Source organism: Zophobas morio, unplaced genomic scaffold (genome assembly GCF_036711695.1).
Source record: "Zophobas morio isolate AGI-343-1 ecotype UQ-CSIRO unplaced genomic scaffold, CSIRO_AGI_Zmor_V1 ptg000033l, whole genome shotgun sequence".
Lineage (NCBI taxonomy): Eukaryota > Metazoa > Arthropoda > Insecta > Coleoptera > Tenebrionidae > Zophobas > Zophobas morio.
Genome location: NW_026972138.1, coordinates 1,517,829 through 1,541,363, shown reverse-complemented (window position 1 = coordinate 1,541,363; position 23,535 = coordinate 1,517,829). Strand labels below are relative to the sequence as shown.

Sequence of the window (23,535 nt, the reverse complement as noted above, 5' to 3'; positions counted from 1 at the left end):
TGACATTTCAATTGCCGGAAGATATGCAACCCAAAATACAGTCAGCTGTTTGCTCAATTAAAACATTTATATAAACAAAAACACTCAAAACAACGTAACATAAATACAAATTTTCAATAATAACGGATTTTTTTTAAGCTTCAATTACTTTAATTATAATACTGATTTGTCAGCCGGTCATTCATGACTCAGCAGTAGCGGCAACCAGTAATACATGAAGTTTGAAAACCTTTTGACTTGTAGTAGCCCTTGACTAAACCGGGTCAAAAAACATACAATATAATTTATTTTAGAGCAGAACCAGATAATTGAAAAGGTGACAACATTTTTAGAAGAGAAAGTCAAAGTAGAGAGTAAAGTTAAAAGCGCGTACAAAATTGCAGAGACAGTTTATAGTAAGCGCTCTCGTACACCAAATTTAAAAAGTAATATAAAATTAATATGAAATTACTGGTTTACCAGTAGTGGCGCCGAATAACACAGATTTACAAATAATAATAATTTATACACATAATAATTTTAGAAAATTGTTAATTGATTATACTCAATGCTCAACACAGCTAAGTTAGTTAATCGTTTTTGACTCATCGTGCTTCGCAAATATGATTTAATTAATTTTAATCTAGAAAAAGATCTTTCTGCCGTTAAAAAATTATTGTCCATAAACAGAAACTTAGCAATATCAGTAATTTTAGTTATTTTTTGCTGAATAATTTCACCAACAACAATGTTTTTAAAACTAACGATTTGCCCACAGATTGCACTAGAAATATCTTCTTCGTATTTATTTGCCAACTTTGATGCTGCCTCCACAAATTCTTCGTCTGTACTATTCAACATTTCCTGTGGTTCCAGAAAAGAAAAATAGTTTCTGACGTTTTTCATGCTTTCAAACCTATCTTTAATTTGAATATTTAAAATATCAAAAGAAGGATAGAAAACGGTTGTTTTAAATTTGTCATTGGGATCTTTGAAAACGGTATCTTCACATAATTCGTCATGAAACAGTTTTACTTTTTTTATACGTTTATTTGAAAAAGAATTGTTAATTTTCCAGGTATCGGCACATTTCCTTGATTCTTCCATTATTTGTTCAAAATTGTCACGTATACTTTGAAATTTGTCTTTTAGATGTTCCATCCATTTACAAGCCTCATCTAAAGTAATATTTGAACTCTGTCAAGTTTTAGAGACCAAATTAACATTTTCTAAAATTTTGCAAAGAGCAACAAATTCAAATGAATCCATTTTTTTACGAAGAGCTACAGCTTCGTCTATTTCACTTTTCTTTTTTGATGTTAAAATAATTTCAGCTCATAACTGTTGCGAGATTATATCTAATGGCAATTAGAGAATCAAATCTCGATGACCATCTGGTGGGGCATAACTTTTTTAAAGTTTTTTTATAACACACTTATCATTTTCTTTCATCTCAATGTTGCTGTTGTTGTTGCCATCTCGGTAAACTCTCACTGAAATAGACGTATAGCATTTATTAAATCATAAAATGTGGAAATTCCTGGTACATTCTTAACAGAATCATTAAGGACTAAATTGAGGTTATGTGTAGCGCAATGAACATATTCGGCGTAATGATGTTGTTTCAAGTTCTTCATTTTTTTTTATACCATTTTCCCGATTTTTTAATTTTCATTTTCTGGATTTGATATCACAATTTTTCGTTTATTCAATTTTTCACATTTTCAATTCCTCGATTTTCCAATTTTCAATATTTAGATTTTACAATAATTTTCGTGTTTTCGACCGCAATTTTTCGATCTTTAAGTTTCTCAATTTTTAATCTTTCGATTTTTGAATTTTCCGTTTCTTCAATTTTACAATTTTTCTATTTTATAACTTTTCCATTTTGTTTATTCGGAAATTAGAAAAATCTTTTTTTTAAGTAAATATTTCAACTTTGAATTTTCCGATTTCGGCCAATTTCGATTTCTCGATCTTTTGAAGTCTCAAGTTTTCGATTTCGTTTTCTTGGTTTTTCGATTTTCAAAATTTTCGATTTTTCTAGTATATGTTTTAAATTTTCGATTTTTTTAATTTTTCATTTTTCCCTTTTATAACCTTTATGTTTCGATTTCCCGATTTTAATTTTTTAATGTGTTTCAATTTTTCCATTTTTGGAATTTTCGATTTCTCGATTTTTAAGTTTTCGTTATCTCAATTTTAAACATCGCAATTTTGGGAATTTTTCAATTTCTATATTTTTCAGATTTTCGATATTTTCATTTTCCCGATTTTGTAATTTTCATTTTCTTGATTTTATATCACAGTTTTTCATTTTTCCATTATCTTTATTTTTTCAATGTTTCTTTAGATTTTATAATTTTTTGTTTATTCAGTTTTTTACATTTTCAATCTTTGATTTTTTAAGTTCTTGATTTCTAATTTTTTTATATTTCGAAGCTTTCATTTTGTACTTTTTCAGTTTTACAATTTTTCTATTTTATAATTTTTCGATTTTGCTTATTCGTTAAAAAGTTAAAAACTCGAAACAATGAAAAATTGAAACAATGAAAAACTAAAAACCGAGAAACTTAAAAAATCTAAAAAAAAAATTAATGAATCGAAGAATGGGAAAGAAGAAAAACCATTCGAATTGAAAAATTGGAAAATCCAAAAATTGTAAAATCGAAAAATTATAGAATCTTGAAAATTGTAAAGTCCAAAAACTGTGACATTCAAACACCGAAAAATTGAAAAATTCCAAAAACGAAAAACTGAAAAAGTGAACAACTTTAAAAATTATAATTATTAGGAGTGTTACATAGTTAAAATGAAAACTAGAAAAACTGCAAAAGAAAAATTAAAAAAACGGAAAATTGAAAGCAGAAAATTGAAAAAATAAAGAAAATTAAAAACCCACAGGAAAAATTGCAAATCGAAAAATTGACGAAATTAAAAACTGTGAACTCGTGAAATTTGCAAACTCTAAAATTTGAAACATCTAAAAGTTGGAAAATCAAAAACTGAAAAATCGAGAAATCGAAAATTTTCAAAAATCGAAAGATTGAAAAATCGAAATTTTGGAAAATCGAAAAACCGAATTCAAACTGAAAAGAGATCGAGAATTCAAGATGTCGAAAAATCTAAATATCTAAAATTTAAAAAATAGAAAAATTACAATAACGAAAAATTTAACATTAAAAAAAAACACAAAATCAAAAAGTCGAAAAATCGAGAAATTGAGAAATGGAAAAATGAAAATTTAGAAGAACCAAAAATTGAAAAGCAAAAAAAAAATTAAAATCGGGTATGTATTCGGAATGTAAAAAAAATAAAATCAAAATAATTGAAAAATTTTAAATTTAAAAATTTGAAAACTTGAAAAACCGAAAAACTGAAGAAATGAAAAACCAAAAAATCGACAAACTGAAAAATCTCAAAACTGAAAAGTCGAAAAATTGAAAAACCCAAAAATCGATTTCCGGTAAGTCGAAAAATCAAAATTTAAAAAGTTGAAAAATGAAAATATCAAAAAAATGAAAAATATAGACATTCTCAAAATTGAAATGTTGAAAAATTGAGAAATCGAAAACTTGAAAAATCCAGAATCGAAAAAAAGAACGAAAAGTAAAAACATTTTAAAATCGAAAAAACGAAAAATCGAGATGTAAGAAATCGAAAATTCCAAAATCGAAAAATTGGAATATACGTTAAAAATGTTAAAATCGGGAGATCGAAGCATAACAAAACCTAAAATCGAAAAATGGAGAATTTTAAAAATCTAAAAACTTGAAGAAATAAAAAATTGAAAAATGGAAAAGCCGAGAAATCGAAATTAAAAAATTCAGACATCAAAAGATCCGAGAAATGGAGAAATCGAAAAGCCGGAAAATTTAAAACTGAAATACATATTTAAACTTAAAAAAAAACGATAAATCAAAATATTCAAAATTCGAAAAATCAGAAATTTTAAAAATCGAAAGATCGAGAAATCGATATATCAAAAAAGTGAAAAATTTTAAATTAAAAAATTGGAACAACGAAAACTTGCGAAATCGAAAAACTGAAAAATCGATAAATTGGAAAGAGGAAAAATCGAAAAATCAAAGAATTGATTAATAGAGAAATTGAGAAATGTAAAAATATTTTTTTTTAAATTGCAAAAATTGTAAAACTAAAATATCGAAAAATTAAGTAAACTAAAAATCGAGAAATCAAGAAATCGAAAAATTGTAATTCAATTTTTCCACAAAAATTTCGATGTCGAAGATAAAAATTCAACAAGGATTCATAGACCATAGGTACGCTGTTACTTTTTTTTTAATTTATATAACATTTATCTGACAAAATTATAGAACTGAAGAAACGAAAAAAAGTACACAGAGAGAGAAAGAGAATAATTTTTGGATGGATGAAACTGACAGAAAGTCTAGGATATGTTTGAACGAGGGAGATGAAAAATGTGAAGAATTGAGAGAATAGGAGGAAAGTCTTATATAAAACTCGAATATTTGTTTTATTTTATTTATTACAACTTGACCACTGTTTACTTCCTTGACTACTTAACTAAACCCACGTTCATTTATAATTCATCCACAAAACACCGAATCGACCATACACAAGTCCTTGTTATTCCCAACATGTTCCACACCATCGACGACACGCTAAAACCCTGTACCTACCTGTTCAAATTTTTCGGCACGTATTCTCTACGAACCAACCCCAAAAAAGGCGACAGATGCAGCACAATCGGCACCCTCTGGAGCGTCTTCGTGGTAATTTACTGCATCTCCCACGCAAGTTATGGCATTTCGTACCGAAAAGTGAACTTCAAAAGCGAACTTCTCACAATCGCAGACTTTTTACAAATTTGCGTTTCGTTCATAAATTGCGCGATTTCCAACTTGTTTCTGGTGTTGATGCGGAAAAGGGTGAGTAGATTTTGGAAACCGAACACGCGGTACATAGTGTTGTAGATGTCGGTGTTCTTGGAGAAGCTAAACCGATTTGATAAGAGTTTTCAAAAGGTTGATTCAAATTTGAAAGAGGAAACGTACAGAGGGAACAAACTTCTGGTGCAGTATTTAACGCTGTTGGTTATTGTTGTGATTTGTTTGTACGTCTGGTTCGACTCTTCGTTGTACATGAAGGAAGTTAGCTTTATTTTGATTGGGGATGCAGTGGCTTATTGCTACCCGTTCATAACGGGGCTTTTAATAGCGACGCAGTTCTGCGTTTTCACTAATCTATTAAAACACAGATTTGTCTGGATAAACACAAAATTGATTGAAGTACAGCAACACTTAAACGGACTGCATACACAGTAAGACCAGTTTTCACTACTTTTTTATTATTTAAGTGTATTATTTCAGAGAACCTAATTCCAAAGATAGCGACATTATTGTCACCCTTTTGGATAACTTAAGACGCAAACACGACACCCTGTGCACTTTGGGGTCAACCCTGAACAAAGTTTTTTCGCTTCCACTGCTACTAACGACGCTCCAAATTTTCATAGTGGTCATCGTCACGTCTTTTTTGCACATCGAGGACTCCAAACCCTTGAAAGATGGTCACTCTAGAGTTTTGTACAACGTGTTCGACGTAATCGTGATTTTGCTGAACTGTTGTAAAATTGTAGCCATCACGAAAACGTCGTCACGAACTAGAGACCAGGCCAAAGAAACAGGATCCATTTTACACACTTTTCAAAAAACGTCTTCAAAATTGGACGATTTTGTATGACTCTTGTGACAATATTTTCGTTTGTGATTGTACGTTTCTAGATTGAATTTTTTTCGATACAACTGATGGACAACGACTTCCAGTTCTCCGCGTGCCGGGTGTTCAAAATAGACGAAACTTTACTCTTTTCGGTAATTACAACAACAACAATTTTTTTCCAAGTACCAATATAAATTTTGTTTCAGATGGTTAGTGCAATATCTACATATTTGCTCATCGTTATCCAGCTACAATTAAATGAATAACAAACTCTATTGACAGACGGAAATTTTCAAGCACACCCGCAATCACCGTAATTTCCGTCCAACTCGGTAAATAACTTACACAAATAGATATTATTTTCCAATTAGAGAACGTTGGGTTGTTGTCCAAATAATAAATCTTTTCAAATATTCTGACCCTTTAATTTACTATGAAAAAAAGTGTCACGTTCGATGAATTATTAGTAACGACGCAGAACATTTTTCATTAAAATATTTAATCATGTCTGCGACAACACCAAACGTGTATGGGGTCGTCCAACCACTATTAATTTTTTCAAAAATCTTCGGTCTTCACACAAACAAAATCGAAAACGCCCCGAAGAAACAACCCGTCCAACATTCTTTGTCGAATACGTTGGGTTTAGTGTGGTCTCTTTTCATTGTGACGTTTCTTACAACTTATGCCTGTTGTACGATAAAGATAGCTGCTACACCTACAGTCACTTCTGAGTTGATCATGGAAGTTGGCGATTTGATATATATGTCGGTTTCGATAATCAACAGCGTCGTCATCGCTTTGACCAGTACTTTTACAAGAAATAAAGTACTAACGTGACACGAAAAATCAACTTTTATATATTTTTTTTGTTCTAGTTTGACAATCTTCTCCAGAAGTTGTGCCACTTTGATAAAAAAATTCACCAAGTGGGAGGACCCTTCGACATTACTAAAGAGTACGCCGTTTCAAAAAAATATACAATTATAGCGGTTCTAGTAGCGATTTTGTTAATAGTCACTTACGTTGTTATAGATGTTGTTTTGTTTGTCGAAGAAGTGACTTTTTCCAGTGTAGGTTCCGAAATTGTCGCCTACGTTTATCCGTTGATCACCATGATCATCATGATTTTGCAATTCGCCACGATGGCGCTACTAATCAAACAAAAATTCAAGTGGATCAACCTCAAATTGCGACAAATTCAGGAAACTTGGCACGACTTTAACAAAGAAAACCCCGTCGAGACGCCACCAAAAGTCCGGTCTATATCCCCCTTCATCTCCCGGAACATGTTAATTTCGGAAAAAACTTCCCAAAATTTGGAAAGTCTGCGTCGACGTCATTACGAGTTGTGCGGAATTAGCGAGAACCTCAACCACATCTACAACCTCCCGATTTTAACCACGTCTTTGAACCTCTTCATTTCGATTACTTTCACCATGTACTTTTATTTTGTAAGTAACTCGAAACGAAAAGGGGAAAAGCCGGTCCTGTACTCCGTTTACTATGGTTTAAACGGGCTTATCAACTGCGCAATTTTGCTGACTATGGTGGTGGCGGCGTCCCGCGCCACCAACGAAGTATGAAATTCGACTTAGCGGACGTCGACACTCGGTCTAATTTTGAAAGTTGTAGGCAAAGTTCACGAGCGAGGTGCTGCACGCAATCCGGGACAGGACCGACGAAGTGGAAACTTTCGTACGACTTCGCCCCCAAAAAAACTATTTTTAATTGTGTTTTGTAGATGATGCACTTTTCCTTTCAGTTGTTGCAGTACAACGTCGAGTTTTCCGCTTGTCACGTTTTCGTTCTAGACGAAACGCTGCTATTTTCGGTGAGTGGAAAAAATAGCGATTTTGTTTTACGTGTTTTTGTAGGTAATTGGGGCAATTACCACCTACTTGGTCATTGTGGTACAATTTCAGTATCAAGACTAGTATTAAATCGATTATAAACACACACACAATGTATTGTTTAGTTATTTGATAAAGATTTCCCCGACTGTAATTATCTATGTTCATTTATAATAACGATTACTAATCTTTCTGTCAATTTTGTAACGTATTTACAATATGGAAAGCCATTACGTCTACAAGTCCGCGTATCCGATTTTTTTGGTGTCTAAAATCCTCGGTTTGTGCGGGCTAAACCTAGACACTAGAAAGGGGTACACGAAAAGTGTGTGGGGGTGGCTTTGGTGCTTTAGTTTGTTCATTTTGTACCTACTTTGTCTCGTTTTTTATTTATCACAGTCAAGTACCGTTGTCATTACTAAGGAGCAATGGATGGTGGAAACTGTGACCACTCTTAACACTTTTACAAGAGTAGCAACGCTAGTGTTGCTCACGGTTACCACACTGTCAACCAGTCAAAAAGTTTTAGTTTGAATCGAGTGTGACTGCAGACTGACGATCATTTTCTAGAACATCTGCCTCCTGCAACGAATCTCAGAAATTGACGACGATCTCAAACGCTTGAAAACAGTCAACGTGAAACTAAAGTCGCACAAGTGTGACAAATATTTTAAAATAGTTGTAGTGTGTCAAATTATACACTACATTTACTACTTGATTATTAACTACGTACAACTGCACGATGTCTGTTTTCTTGTTGTTACTACAGTAGCTACACTAAATTCGGGGATTGTTTTACACCAATTCTCACTCGTGACGTGGCTATTAAAACTACGATTTCAGTGGATTAATGAAGACTTTATCGAATTTTACAACAAATACAAAAAGGATCACTTATTTAAGTACACTTTACTTAAGTCGTTAAACAAACCTTACATTGCGTGTTGTTTCAGAACTAAGGAAAAATCTGCAACTCACTACATAGACGCATTAAGTACAATCCACAATAAAATTCGTAATATCGCTACTACACTACAAAAAAACTACGCACCGATGAATTTAATCATAATTTTGAAAGCAGCGGTTTCTTTGACGACTACAGTCCACTTGATGCTCGATGGTCACTTTATACATTCGCACGAAGACAAAAAATTGATTGATCAAGTCAAAGAAGTGAGTAGTGCTTTCACTAACGTCGTGTATATCGCACTACTCACTTTAACTTGTACCTGGACTGCTCGCGAGGCGAATCGACTGGCCACCCTCCAACTCCAACTCCCACTAAAGTCGCGGCTTGTCGCCATGAGGGTAAGCATTCAAACCAACTACCCACAAATCAAACTTAATTTTAGGTGTGGAATTTCGTGCTCAACTCCAAACACGACAAGCTTAATTTCACGTGTTTTAACCTGTTCACGATCGACGAGGCTTTATTTCGCACGGTGAGTAGCAACAATGCGGTAATGGTGTCATTGTGGTGTAGATTCTAGGTGCTGTGGCTACGTTCAGTATTATAATATTGCAATTCGGAGCGACACTGCAAAAGTAGCAAATAAATTATTGTACTTGAAGTTTGTTTTTATGGTGTTTTTTTACGTCGAACTCGAACTGGAATATAATCACCAAGTACGAGCACACTGTGGCTAAAACCTGTCACAACTATTACGAATCAATTCCGGTTTTTCTTACCGAGCGAATTAGTGATTCATCGATTGCGAAAAAATTGCAAGCTGTAAAACGGACGTCGTTGTGGGCTAATTGGAGAGAGAAATTTACTACCTGTAACAACGGGATTAATTTCTGGGTTGTAAGAATTTGCAAAGTACCGTGAAATGCAGCTCTTGTGATAAGTGATTATCGGCGATTAGCAGGTGGGCTAGAATGGCGGTTTTTCTTGCCTGAAATTTTACGATTGTGATTTTATTATCCATTTACGATCTTTATATAGTAAAGTAGGCTTTGATATTTTTTCGTTAAGTTGGATAAACTGATTTAGTTTTATGTCTGTCAGTAGTCCAGGTTTGAGCTTGCCACTTTTCTACTTCATTTATTGGATCAGAATTATTACACCCAACAAAAAATCCCAATAAAAACATGTTTTTGCAGTTTCGATATTTCTTTAACTATGAGGGTCTCGAACATATTTCCTGTAATGTAAAAATACACTGGGAAATATTTTTTAATTTTTTTTCTCATAGGCATCAAACGATGGACGGGAGAATTTTTCAAAATTGTGTGGTTTTAGACCGTATCATTCGGTTCTAGTAAAAAATGTGAAATGCAGGAATGGCTCTTTAAACATAGTGTCGGAGTCCGGAATTGCGATAAATAGTTCCTTAAAAAAATTTTTGATACGATTGCTCCAGGATTTTTGATTTTCGGCTCCAACCTTGGTCCAGGACCATTAACACACCATATTTTTCGAATGAGCTTGTTGAAATCTATCTGCCCGAATTTTTGTAGATTTTTCGGATACTTCGTCAAGAAGTTTAATTTTTTTGGTGTTCTGGAGGTATTGAAATTTTGACCTTTTCCTGAAGACCGTAGAAAATTACCCAAAAAATTTCCCATCTTAATTCGACCTCCGGAAGTTTTTTACGGACTTTGGTCTTCGAAAATTTGTGCCATTTTTCCAAAATCTGAAAAATGAATATGGTACATTTTGAGATATTTTAAAAACTTGAATTTGAACTGGAATATTTCAAAAACCAAATGCAGTATCCACTCTGATTTTTTCTCCTTGATGGATTTATCTTTCCTGTATATACTCGATTTTTTGCATAATTTTTAGCCAATGGCCGTTTCCGGAATTGCATTAAATATTTCTTTCAACAAAAATGATGCGATTGCTTCCGGATTTTTGACTGTCGTGCCCAATCTTCGTCTAGGACCGTCAACACGCTGTATTTTTCGACTCAGCTCATTGAATTTTATCTGTCAGAATTTTTGTGGATTTGTTGGCAACTTCCTGAAAAAGCTATTTTTTTTTTAATATCTTGGATCTGTGAAATTTTTTAACACTTTTTTGATTTTTCGGCTGTACATTTTTATAATTTTTGGATGTCTCAATTATTCGGTTTTTCATTATTCAATTTCTTAATTTTCAATTTTGATTATTCGTTTTTTCACTTATTGAATTTTTGTTTTTTCAATTACATTTAATTTAATAATTTTCCAATTTTTCATTTTAACAGTTTAGTGAATTTAAAAGTTTACAATTATAAAATTTTTCAATTTTGTAATATGTATTTTTTGAATTTTTTGATTTTAAATTGTTCAAAATTTCTATTTTAATTTTTGTTTTAATAAGTAAATATTTCATAATTTTTTTAAAGGTATCAGTTATTCAATTTTTTGATTTTACATTTTTCTGATTTTTCAGTTCTACATTTAAAATTTTTGGATGTCTCGAATACTCGGTTTTTAATTATTCAGTTTCTTAATTTTCAATCTTGATTCTTCGTTTTTTCAATTAATTAATTTTTGTTTTTTCTATTACGTATGCGAATTTCGTTGTTTAAATTTTCCAATTTCGTCCCTTTTCGTCCTTATTCGTCCTTTTTCGTCTTTATTCGACCTTTTCCTCTTTTTTCGTCCTTTTTCCTACTTTTCGTCCTTTTTCGTCCTTTATCGTCCTTATTATCCATTCTCGTCCTTTTTCGTCCTTATTCGTACTTTTTCGTCCTTATTATGCTTTTTCGTCCTTTTTCGTCTTTATTCGTCCTTTGTCGTCCTTTTCCCGACTTATCGTCCTTTTTCGTCCTTTTTCATCCAGATTTTCAATTTTTCAGTTCACTATTTTACAATTTTCCATTTTCAAAGCTGTACGATTTCTAAATTTTTGATTTTTCAATTACCCCAGTTTAATAAATTTTAAAATTTACAATTATCAAAATTTTCAATTTTGTAATACGTATCACAATTTTTGAATTTTTGAATTTTCATTTGTTCAAAATTTCAGTTAAAATTTTTTTGTTTAATAAGTAAGTATTTAACAATTATTTCTCTTTGAAGGTATCGATTTTACACTTTTTTGATTTTTCAACATCCGAATTTCATTGTTTCAATTTTCCAATGCTTCGAGCCTTAATTTTTGAAAATTTCGAATTTCAATTTTATATGTTTTTGATTTCTCAGTTTTACAGTTTTACAATTTTTCTAACTATTTCTATTTTTCAATTGTTCGATGTTTCAATTACAGAATTTTTTAGATCTCAAAATTTTTAGAATATCCGGGTTTCCAAATTTCTCGATTTTTCAACTTTATCATAAATAAAAGTTCGCAAAAAAAAAGTTAACGTTTTATATTCACAAAAATTTTCAAGATTAATTTTTTGGACACTAAAAAATCCTCGGATATCTCGGGAAAAAACTTAACACGGATTCATAAACCACACCTATAGGGCTATAGGAGCATTTTATTTTGACGATTTTCGATAACCCAAAGTGTCAATTAAAAAAAGGAACTCCTATTGGTCAATTCGAGATCAGTTTTGTCACTACCTGGACTAATTAGTTGTTTTACGTGTTGTTAACAATCCAGAGCATCGTTTTTGCGCTTGAACAAGTCTCAATAGATAAAACAGCGCTAAAAAATAGTCCAAGCCGCCGAAAAAAAATCTTGTGTTAAGTTGGACCTCCAGAAGATTTTTTGCTGTTTTAGTCCTTTGAAAATTCGTACCATTTTTTTTCTGAATCGGAAAAATGAAATTTGGGAAATTTTGAGATATTTTTAAAAATCTTGAGTTGGAATATTTCAAAAACCAATTGTAGTATCCACTTCGAGTTTTTTTCTTTGATGGACGTATCTTTTCTGTATGTACACGATTTTTTTCATAATTTTTGGCCATTGGGCTTTTCCGGAATTGCATTAAATATTTCTTTCGACAAAAATGATGCGATTGCTTCCGGATTTTTGACTGTCGGGCCCAATCTTGGTCTAGGACCGTCAACACGCTGCATTTTTCGACTCAGCTCATTGAATTTTATCTGTCAGAATTTTTGTGGATTTGTTGGCAACTTCCTGAAAAAGCTATTTTTTTTAATATCTTGGATCTGTGAAATTTTGAAGGTTTTTTTCCAAACCGCCGAAAAAAAAATCTTGTGCTAAGTTGGACCTCCAGAAGATTTTTTGCGGTTTTAGCCCTTTGAAAATTCGTACCATTTTTTTCTTGTATCGGAAAAATGAAATTTGGGAAATTTTAAGATATATTTTAAAAACCTTGAATAGAAATACATATTGCAAAAACCAATTGTAATATCCACTTTGAATTTGTTTTTTTGATAGATGTATATTTTCTGAATGTACACGATTTTTTTCATAATTTTTGGCCATTGGGCTTTTCCGGAATTGCATTAAATATTTCTTTCAACAAAAATGATGCGATTGCTTCCGGATTTTTGACTGTCGGGCCCAATCTTGGTCTAGGACCGTCAACACGCTGTATTTTTCGACTCAGCTCATTGAATTTTATCTGTCAGAATTTTTGTGGATTTGTTGGCAACTTCCTGAAAAAGCTATTTTTTTTAATATCTTGGATCTGTGAAATTTTGAAGGTTTTTTCCAAGCCGCCGAAAAAAAATCTTGTGCCAAGTTGGACCTCCAGAAGTTTTTTTGCGGTTTTAGTCCTTTGAAAATTCGTACCATTTTTTTCTGAATCGGAAAAATGAAATTTGGGAAATTTTGAGATATTTTTAAAAACCTTGAATTGGAATATTTCAAAAACCAATTGTAATATCCACTTTGAATTTGTTTCTTTGATAGATGTATCTTTTCTGTATGTACACGATTTTTTTCATAATTTTTGGCCATTGGGCTTTTCCGGAATTGCATTAAATATTTCTTTCGACAAAAATGATGCGATTGCTTCCGGATTTTTGACTGTCGTGCCCAATCTTGGTCTAGGACCGTCAACACGCTGTATTTTTCCACTCAGCTCATTGAATTTTATCTGTCAGAATTTTTGTGGATTTGTTGGCAACTTCCTGAAAAAGCTAATTTTTTTTAATATCTTGGATGTGTGAAATTTTGAAGGTTTTTTTCCAAACCGCCGAAAAAAAAATCTTGTGCTAAGTTGGACATCCAGAAGATTTTTTGCGGTTTTAGCCCTTTGAAATTTCGTACCATTTTTTTCTGAATCGGAAAAATGAAATTTGGGAAATTTTGAGATATTTTTAAAAAACTTGAATTGGAATATTTCAAAAACCAATTGTAATATCCACTTTGAATTTGTTTCTTTGATAGATGTATCTTTTCTGTATGTACACGATTTTTTTCATAATTTTTGGCCATTGGGCTTTTCCGGAATTGCATTAAATATTTCTTTCCACAAAAATGATGCGATTGCTTCCGGATTTTTGACTGTCGGGCCCAATCTTGGTCTAGGACCGTCAACACGCTGTATTTTTCGACTCAGCTCATTGAATTTTATCTGTCAGAATTTTTGTGGATTTGTTGGCAACTTCCTGAAAAAGCTAATTTTTTTTAATATCTTGGATCTGTGAAATTTTGAAGGTTTTTTCCAAGCCGCCGAAAAAGATCTTGTGCCAAGTTGGACCTCCAGAAGTTTTTTTGCGGTTTTAGCCCTTTGAAAATTCGTACCATTTTTTTCTGAATCGAAAAAATGAAATTTGGGAAATTTTGAGATATTTTTAAAAACCTTGAGTTGGAATATTTCAAAAACCAATTGTAGTATCCACTTTGAATTTTTTTCTTTGATGGACGTATCTTTTCTGCATGTACACGATTTTTTTCATAATTTTTGGCCATTGGGCTTTTCCGGAATTGCATGAAATATTTCTTTCAACAAAAATGATGCGATTGCTTCCGGATTTTTGACTGTCGGGCCCAATCTTGATCTAGGACCGTCAACACGCTGTATTTTTCGACTCAGCTCATTGAATTTTATCTGTCAGAATTTTTGTGGATTTGTTGGCAACTTCCTGAAAAAGCTACTTTTTTTAATATCTTGGATCTGTGAAATTTTGAAGGTTTTTTTCCAAGCCGCCGAAAAAAAATCTTGTGCCAAGTTGGACTTCCAGAAGTTTTTTTGCGGTTTTAGCCCTTTGAAAATTCGTACCATTTTTTTCTGAATCGGAAAAATGAAATTTGGGAAATTTTGAGATATTTTTAAAAACCTTGAATTGGAATATTTCAAAAACCAATTGTAGTATCCACTTTGAATTTGTTTCTTTGATAGATGTAACTTTTCTGTATGTACACGATTTTTTTCATAATTTTTGGCCATTGGGCTTTTCCGGAATTGCATTAAATATTTCTTCCAACAAAAATGATGCGATTGCTTCCGGATTTTTGACTGTCGGGCCCAATCTTGGTCTAGGACCGTCAACACGCTGTGTTTTTCGACTCAGCTCATTGAATTTTATCTGTCAGAATTTTTGTGGATTTGTTGGCAACTTCCTGAAAAAGCTAATTTTTTTAATATCTTGAATCTGTGAAATTTTGAAGGTTTTTTTCCAAGCCGCCGAAAAAAAATCTTGTGCTAAGTTGGACCTCCAGCAGATTTTTTGCGGTTTTAGCCCTTTGAAAATTCGTACCATTTTTTTCTGAATCGGAAAAATGAAATTTGGGAAATTTTGAGATATTTTTAAAAAACTTGAATTGGAATATTTCAAAAACCAATTGTAGTATCCACTTTGAATTTTTTTCTTTGATGGACGTATCTTTTCTGTATGTACACGATTTTTTTCATAATTTTTGGCCATTGGGCTTTTCCGGAATTCCATTAAATATTTCTTTCAACAAAAATGATGCGATTGCTTCAGGATTTTTGACTGTCGGGCCCAATCTTGGTCTAGGACCGTCAACACGCTGTATTTTTCGACTCAGCTCATTGAATTTTATCTGTCAGAATTTTTGTGGATTTGTTGGCAACTTCCTGAAAAAGCTAATTTTTTTCAATATCTTGGATCTGTGAAATTTTGAACGTTTTTTTCCAAGCCGCCGAAAAAAAAAATCTTGTGCTAAGTTGGAGCTCCAGAAGATTTTTTGCAGTTTTAGCCCTTTGAAAATTCGTACCATTTTTTTCTGAATCGGAAAAATGAAATTTGGGAAATTTTGAGATATTTTTAAAAACCTTGAATTGGAATATTTCAAAAACCAATTGTAGTATCCACTTTGAATTTTTTTCTTTGATGGACGTATCTTTTCTGTATGTACACGATTTTTTTCATAATTTTTGGCCATTGGGCTTTTCCGGAATTGCATTAAATATTTCTTTCGACAAAAATGATGCGATTGCTTCCGGATTTTTGACTGTCGGGCCCAATCTTGGTCTAGGAAAGTCAACACGCTGTATTTTTCGACTCAGCTCATTGAATTTTATCTGTCAGAATTTTTGTGGATTTGTTGGCAACTTCCTGAAAAAGCTAATTTTTTTTAATATCTTGGATCTGTGAAATTTTGAAGGTTTTTTCCAAGCCGCCGAAAAAAAATCTTGTGCCAAGTTGGACCTCCAGCAGATTTTTTGCGGTTTTAGTCCTTTGAAAATTCGTATCATTTTTTTCTGAATCGGAAAAATGAAATTTGGGAAATTTTGAGATATTTTTAAAAACCTTGAATTGGAATATTTCAAAAACCAATTGTAATATCCACTTTGAATTTGTTTCCTTGATAGATGTAACTTTTCTGTATGTATACGATTTTTTTCATAATTTTTGGCCATTGGGCTTTTCCGGAATTGCATTAAATATTTCTTCCAACAAAAATGATGCGATTGCTTCCGGATTTTTGACTGTCGGGCCCAATCTTGGTCTAGGACCGTCAACACGCTGTATTTTTCGACTCAGCTCATTGAATTTTATCTGTCAGAATTTTTGTGGATTTGTTGGCAACTTCCTGAAAAAGCTCATTTTTTTTAATATCTTGGATGTGTGAAATTTTGAAGGTTTTTTCCAAACCGCCGAAAAAAAATTTTGTGCCAAGTTGGACCTCCAGAAGTTTTTTTGCGGTTTTAGCCCTTTGAAAATTCGTACCATTTTTTTCTGAATCGGAAAAATAAAATTTGGGAAATTTTGAGATATTTTTAAAAAACTTGAATTGGAATATTTCAAAAACCAATTGTAATATCCACTTTGAATTTGTTTCTTTGATAGATGTATCTTTTCTGTATGTACACGATTTTTTTCATAATTTTTGGCCATTGGGCTTTTCCGGAATTGCATTAAATATTTCTTTCCACAAAAATGATGCGATTGCTTCCGGATTTTTGACTGTCGGGCCCAATCTTGGTCTAGGACCGTCAACACGCTGTATTTTTCGACTCAGCTCATTGAATTTTATCTGTCAGAATTTTTGTGGATTTGTTGGCAACTTCCTGAAAAAGCTAATTTTTTTTAATATCTTGGATCTGTGAAATTTTGAAGGTTTTTTTCCAAGCCGCCGAAAAAAAATCTTGTGCCAAGTTGGACTTCCAGAAGTTTTTTTGCGGTTTTAGCCCTTTGAAAATTCGTACCATTTTTTTCTGAATCGGAAAAATGAAATTTGGGAAATTTTGAGATATTTTTAAAAACCTTGAATTGGAATATTTCAAAAACCAATTGTAGTATCCACTTTGAATTTTTTTCTTTGATGGACGTTTCTTTTCTGTATGTACACGATTTTTTTCATAATTTTTGGCCATTGGGCTTTTCCGGAATTGCATTAAATATTTCTTTCAACAAAAATGATGCGATTGCTTCCGGATTTTTGACTATCGGGTCCAATCTTGGTCTAGGACCGTCAACACGCTGTATTTTTCGACTCAGCTCATTGAATTTTATCTGTCAGAATTTTTGTGGATTTGTTGGCAACTTCCTGGAAGCTATTTTTTTTTTTTAATATCTTGGATCTGTGAAATTTTGAAGGTTTTTTCAAGCCGCCGAAAAAAAAATCTTGTGCCAAGTTGGACCTCCAGAAGATGTTTTGCGGTTTTTGTCCTTTGAAAATTCGTACCATTTTTTTCTGGTATCGGAAAAATGAAATTTGGGCAATTTTGAGATATTTTTAAAAACCTTGAATTGGAATATTTCAAAAACCAATTGTAGTATCTACTTTGAATTTGTTTCTTTGATAGATGTAACTTTTCTGTATGTACACGATTTTTTTCATAATTTTTGGCCATTGGGCTTTTCCGGAATTGCATTAAATATTTCTTTCAACAAAACTGATGCGTTTGCTTCCGGATTTTTGACTGTCGGGCCCAATCTTGGTCTAGGACCGTCAACACGCTGTATTTTTCGACTCAGCTCATTGAATTTTATCTGTCAGAATTTTTGTGGATTTGTTGGCAACTTCCTGAAAAAGCTAATTTTTTTAATATCTTGGATCTGTGAAATTTTGAAGGTTTTTTTCCAAGCCGCCGAAAAAAAAATCTTGTGCCAAGTTGGACCTCCAGAAGTTTTTTGCGGTTTTAGTCCTTTGAAAATTCGTACCATTTGTTTCTAAATCGGAAAAATGAAATTTGGGAAATTTTGAGATATTTTTAAAAACCTTGAGTTGGAATATTTCAAAAACCAATTGTAGTATCCACTTTGAATTTTTTTCTTTGATGGACGTATCTTTTCTGTATGTACACGATTTTTTTCATAATTTTTGGCCATTGGGCTTTTCCGGAATTGCATTAAATAATTCTTTCAACAAAAATGATGCGATTGCTTCCGGATTTTTGACTGTCGGGCCCAATCTTGGTCTAGGACCGTCAACACGCTGTATTTTTCGAGTCAGCTCATTGAATTTTATCTGTCAGAATTTTTGTGGATTTGTTGGCAACTTCCTGAAAAAGCTATTTTTTTTTTAATATCTTGGATCTGTGAAATTTTGAAGGTTTTTTCCAAGCCGCCGAAAAAAAATCTTGTGCCAAGTTGGACCTCCAGAAGTTTTTTTGCGGTTTTAGCCCTTTGAAAATTCGTACCATTTTTTTCTGAATCGGAAAAATGAATTTGGGAAATTTTGAGATATTTTTAAAAACCTTGAGTTGGAATATTTCAAAAACCAATTGTAGTATCCACTTCGAATTTTTTTTTTGATGGACGTATCTTTTCTGTATGTACACGATTTTTTTCATAATTTTTGGCCAATGGCCGTTTCCGGAATTCCATTAAATATTTCTTTCAACAAAAATGATGCGATTGCTTCCGGATTTTTCACAGTCGTGCCCAATCTTGGTCTAGGACCGTCAACACGCTGTATTTTTCGACTCAGCTCATTGAATTTTATCTGTCAGAATTTTTGTGGATTTGTTGGCAACTTCCTGAAACAGCTAATTTTTTTTAATATCTTGGATCTGTGAAATTTTGAAGTTTTTTTCCAAGCCGCCGAAAAAAAATCTTGTGCTAAGTTGGACCTCTAGAAGTTTTTTTGCGGTTTTAGCCCTTTGAAAATTCGTACCATTTTTTTCTGAATCGGAAAAATGAAATTTGGGAAATTTTGAGATATTTTTAAAAACCTTGAATAGGAATATTTCAAAAACCAATTGTAGTATCCACTTTGAATTTTTTTCGTTGATGGACGTATCTTTTCTGTATGTACACGATTTTTTTCATAATTTTTGGCCATTGGGCTTTTCCGGAATTGCATTAAATATTTCTTTCAACAAAAATGACGCGATTACTTCCGGATTTTTGACTGTCGAACCCAATCTTGGTCTAGGACCGTCAACACGCTGTGTTTTTCGACTCAGCTCATTGAATTTTATCTGTCAGAATTTTTGTGGATTTGTTGGCAACTTCCTGAAAAAGCTATTTTTTTTTTAATATCTTAGATCTGTGAAATTTTGAAGGTTTTTTTCCAAGCCGCCGAAAAAAAATCTTGTGCCAAGTTGGACCTCCAGAAGATTTTTTGCGGTTTTAGTTCTTTGAAAATTCGTACCATTTTTTTCTGAATCGGAAAAATGAAATTTGGGAAATTTTGAGATATTTTTAAAAACCTTGAATTGGAATGTTTCAAAAACCAATTGTAATATCCACTTTGAATTTCTTTCATTGATAGATGTAACTTTTCTGTATGTACACGATTTTTTTCATAATTTTTGGCCATTGGGCTTTTCCGGAATTGCATTAAATATTTCTTTCAACAAAAATGATGCGATTGCTTCCGGATTTTTGACTGTCGGGCCCAATCTTGGTCTAGGACCGTCAACACGCTGTGTTTTTCGACTCAGCTCATTGAATTTTATTTGTCAGAATTTTTGCGGATTTGTTAGCAACTTCCTGAAAAAGCTATTTTTTTTTAATATCTTGGATCTGTGAAATTTTGAAGGTTTTTTTCCAAGCCGCCGAAAAAAAATCTTGTGCTAAGTTCGACCTCCAGAAGATTTTTTGCGGTTTTAGTCCTTTGAAAATTCGAACCATTTTTTTCTGAATCGAAAAAATAAAATTTGGGAAATTTTTCCGTTTATCTTTTTTTTAAATAAATATTTCAATTTTGAATTTTCCGATTTCGGCCTATTTCGATTTCTCGATCTTTTGAAGTCTCAAGTTTTCGATTTCGATTTCTTGGTTTTTCGATTTTCAAAATTTTCGATTTTTCTAGTATATATTTTAAATTTTCGATTTTTAAAATTTTTCATTTTTCCCTTTTATAATCTTTATGTTTCGATTTCCCGATTTTAATTTTTTAATGTGTTTCAATTTTTCCATTTTTGGAATTTTCGATTTCTCATATCTCAATTTTCCAATTTTAAAAATTTTTCGATTTCTCGATTTTTAAGTTTTCGCTATCTCAATTTTGGGAATTTTTCAATTTCTATATTTTTCAGATTTTCGATATTTTCATTTTCCCGATTTTGTAATTTTCATTTTCTTGATTTTATATCACAATTTTTCATTTTTCCATTACCTTTATTTTTTCAATGTTTCTTCGGATTTTATAATTTTTTGTTTATTCAATTTTTTACATTTTCAATCTTTGATTTTTTAAGTTCTTGATTTCCAATTTTTTTATATTTCGAAGCTTTCAACCATTCGAATTGAAAAATTGGTAAATGCAAAAATTGTAAAATCGAAAAATTATAGAATCTTGAAAATTGTAAAGTCCAAAAACTGTGACATTCAAACACCGAAAAATTGAAAAATTCCAAAAACGAAAAACTCAAAAAGTGAACAACTTTAAAAATTATATAATTATTACGAGTGTTACATAATTAAAATGAAAACTAGAAAAACTGCAAATGAAAAATTAAAAAAACGGAAAATTGAAAGCCGAAAATTGAAAAAATAAAGAAAATTAAAAACCCACACGAAAAATTGCAAATTGACGAAATTAAAAACTGGAAACTCGTGAAATTTGCAAACTCTAAAATTTGAAACATCTAAAAGTTGGAAAATCAAAAACTGGAAAATCGAGAAATCGAAAATTTTCAAACTGAAAAGTCGAAAAATTGAAAAATCGAAATTTTGGAAAATCGACAAACCGAGGAATTCAAACTGAAAAAAGATCGGGAATTCAAGATGTCGAAAAATCTAAATATCTAAAATTTAAAAAATAGAAAAATTACAATAACGAAAAATTTAACATTAAAAAAAACACAAAATCAAAAAGTCGAAAAATCGAGAAATTGAGAAATGGAAAAATGAAAATTTAGAAAAACCAAAGATTGAAAAGCATAAAAAAAATTAAAATCGGGAAATCGGAACGTAAAAAGAATAAAATCGAAAAATTGAAAAATTTTAAATTTAAAAATTCGAAAACTTGAAAAACCGAAAAACTGAAGAAACGAAAAACTAAAAAATCGACAAATTGAAAAATCCCAAAACTGAAAAGTCGAAAAATTGAAAAACCCAAAAATCGATTTCCGGTAAGTCGAAAAATCAAAATTTAAAAAGTTGAAAAATGAAAATATCAAAAAACTGAAAAATATAGACATTCTCAAAATTGAAATGTTGAAAAATTGAGAAATCGAAAACTTGAAAAAAAGAACGAAAAGTAAAAACATTTTAAAATCGAAAAAACGAAAAATCGAGATGTAAGAAATCGAAAATTCTAAAATCGAAAAATTGGAATACACGTTAAAAAGGTTAAAATCGGGAGATCGAAGCATAACTAAATATAAAATCGAAAAATGGAGAATTTTAAAAATCTAAAAACTTGAAGAAATAAAAAATTAACAAATGGAAAAGCCGAGAAATCGAAATTAAAAAATTGAGACATCAAAAGATCCGAGAAATGGAGAAATCGAAAAACCGGAAAATTTAAAACTGAAATACATATTTAAACTTAAAAAAAAACGATAAATCGATATATCAAAAAAGTGAAAAATTTTAAATTAAAAAATTGGAGATATTGAAAAATCCCAAAATTGCAACAACGAAAACTTGAGAAATCGAAAAACTGAAAAATCGATAAATTGGAAAGAGGAAAAATCGAAAAATCAAAGAATTGATTAATAGAGAAATTGAGAAATGTAAAAATGAATTTTTTTTTAAATTGCAAAAATTGTAAAACTGAAATATCGAAAAATTAAGTAAACTAAAAATCGAGAAATCAAGAAATCGAAAAATTGTAATTCAATTTTGTTTTATTTTTCCACAAAAATTTCGATGTCGAAGATAAAAATTGAACACGGATTCATAGACCATAGGTACACTGTTACTTTTTTTTTAATTTATGTAACATTTATTTGACAAAATTGTAGAACTGAAGAAACGAAAAATAGAAACATTGAAAAACTAGAAATCGAGAAAAAATTAATGAATCAAAAAACGAATTAAATCGAAAAATGTTCGTAAAGTCCAAAAACTAACATTCAAAGATCGAAAAATTAAAAAATTCCAAAAACGAAAAATTGAAAAAGTGAACAACTCTAATTAAAATTATAATTATTATTACATATCTAAAATGAAAATTAGAAAACCTGAAAACCCCTGCGGGGGTGCTATTTACGCCACTGCTAATGAAAAAAGTTCAGGGAATTTTTATTCTTCTGCATCGAATACCAACCAACTCACTAGACTTTCATGGCCAACCCTACTATATAAAGATCGTGAACGGATAATATTGTAAAATTTTATATAGAAAAAAATCGTACTTCGTTCATGGTTTTCGACGACGAAGAGATGAGTAGGAATGTCAGGGTAAAATAAATGAGAATGTCGGCGAAGTCTTGGCCGACGCTTCCTGGAGACTCCACGGGTCCTTCATTCACAAAACCAAATTCCACTAGCGAAAAAATCGCTGATATTAAAATCAAAACTTGCGCGAATGTTAGGAAGATAATCGGTACTGAAAAAATTTGACACAGAATTTTACTTAAGTCACATAGGTGGTTGTAAATTTGAGACACAAATTTCACTTTTTGGGTCACTTCGTTACAATTGTGGCCACTTTTCAGTTGGAAATTAAGCGACAAGAGAAACTTATTTATAAGTTCGAATTTTTGCTTCAACGTGAACGCTAAAGCGCTGAATTCTATCAGAACTAAAGAGTAAATTATAAGTGCGACGAGACCACGAACATTGTACAAAAAAATTATAGTTGTTATAGGGTTAACAAAGTAGAAAAATACACCATGTTTGAGAACTGCCAAAATAACTAGAACTACGCCTGAAATAATTATAAAACGATAAATTTTTGAGTTGGTTGTTTTAATTTTTGGTTGCTTGAACGTCGACTTTGCTTTAACATCGAACAGACTCAACTGTCTTAGCAGATAAACCACCTAAAACGATTTATTTAAATCGGGTCAATTGTTTCCAGTTTGCTTACTTTGCGGCTGCTGATAATCATCTGAAGTACGATAATCACACTAATAACACTATACAAAACCTGTTCTACGCTCTCCATAATTTCCACAATCACGCTATATTTCCCCATGGTTTTGAAACTCACGACGTAAATTCCAAAAATTATCAGCAACCCTAGAACCACACAACTCCACAACAGGGCAAAATTATCCACAACGCACGAATTATTCGTAAAACGAACCGGCGCTAAACCGAACATTTTTAAAACCACGAACAATTTTTTCATGTTCTCGTTGCCACCCATTTTTCAAAAAACAGC

At 31.6% G+C, this 23,535-nt stretch overlaps 1 protein-coding gene across 1 annotated transcript; it reads right to left on the bottom strand.

The window, feature by feature from the left end:
• Nucleotides 1-9,095: 9,095 nt before the first annotated feature.
• On the bottom strand, nt 9,096-23,346 carry LOC135139748 (uncharacterized). Its single transcript, XM_064070075.1, has 5 exons — nt 23,239-23,346; nt 22,562-23,191; nt 9,365-9,436; nt 9,228-9,317; nt 9,096-9,146 (listed from the first exon to the last, which is right to left on the bottom strand). The coding sequence occupies exons 1-5, from the start codon at nt 23,344-23,346 to the stop codon at nt 9,096-9,098; spliced, it is 951 nt and encodes a 316-aa protein (XP_063926145.1).
• Nucleotides 23,347-23,535: the final 189 nt, after the last annotated feature.

What these genes read in the sequence shown, in the direction of transcription:
- LOC135139748 (XM_064070075.1), bottom strand. Translation starts at nt 23,346, where the DNA reads ATGGGGAAATATAGCGTGATTGTGGAAATTATGGAGAGCGTAGAACAG. An exon ending in TGATTATCAGCAGCCGCAAA is followed by an intron (nt 23,192 to 23,238) that starts GTAAGCAAACTG and finishes AAATCGTTTTAG; the next exon opens with GTGGTTTATCTGCTAAGACA. An exon ending in CACAAGAGCTGCATTTCACG is followed by an intron (nt 9,318 to 9,364) that starts GTACTTTGCAAA and finishes CCGTTGTTACAG; the next exon opens with GTAGTAAATTTCTCTCTCCA.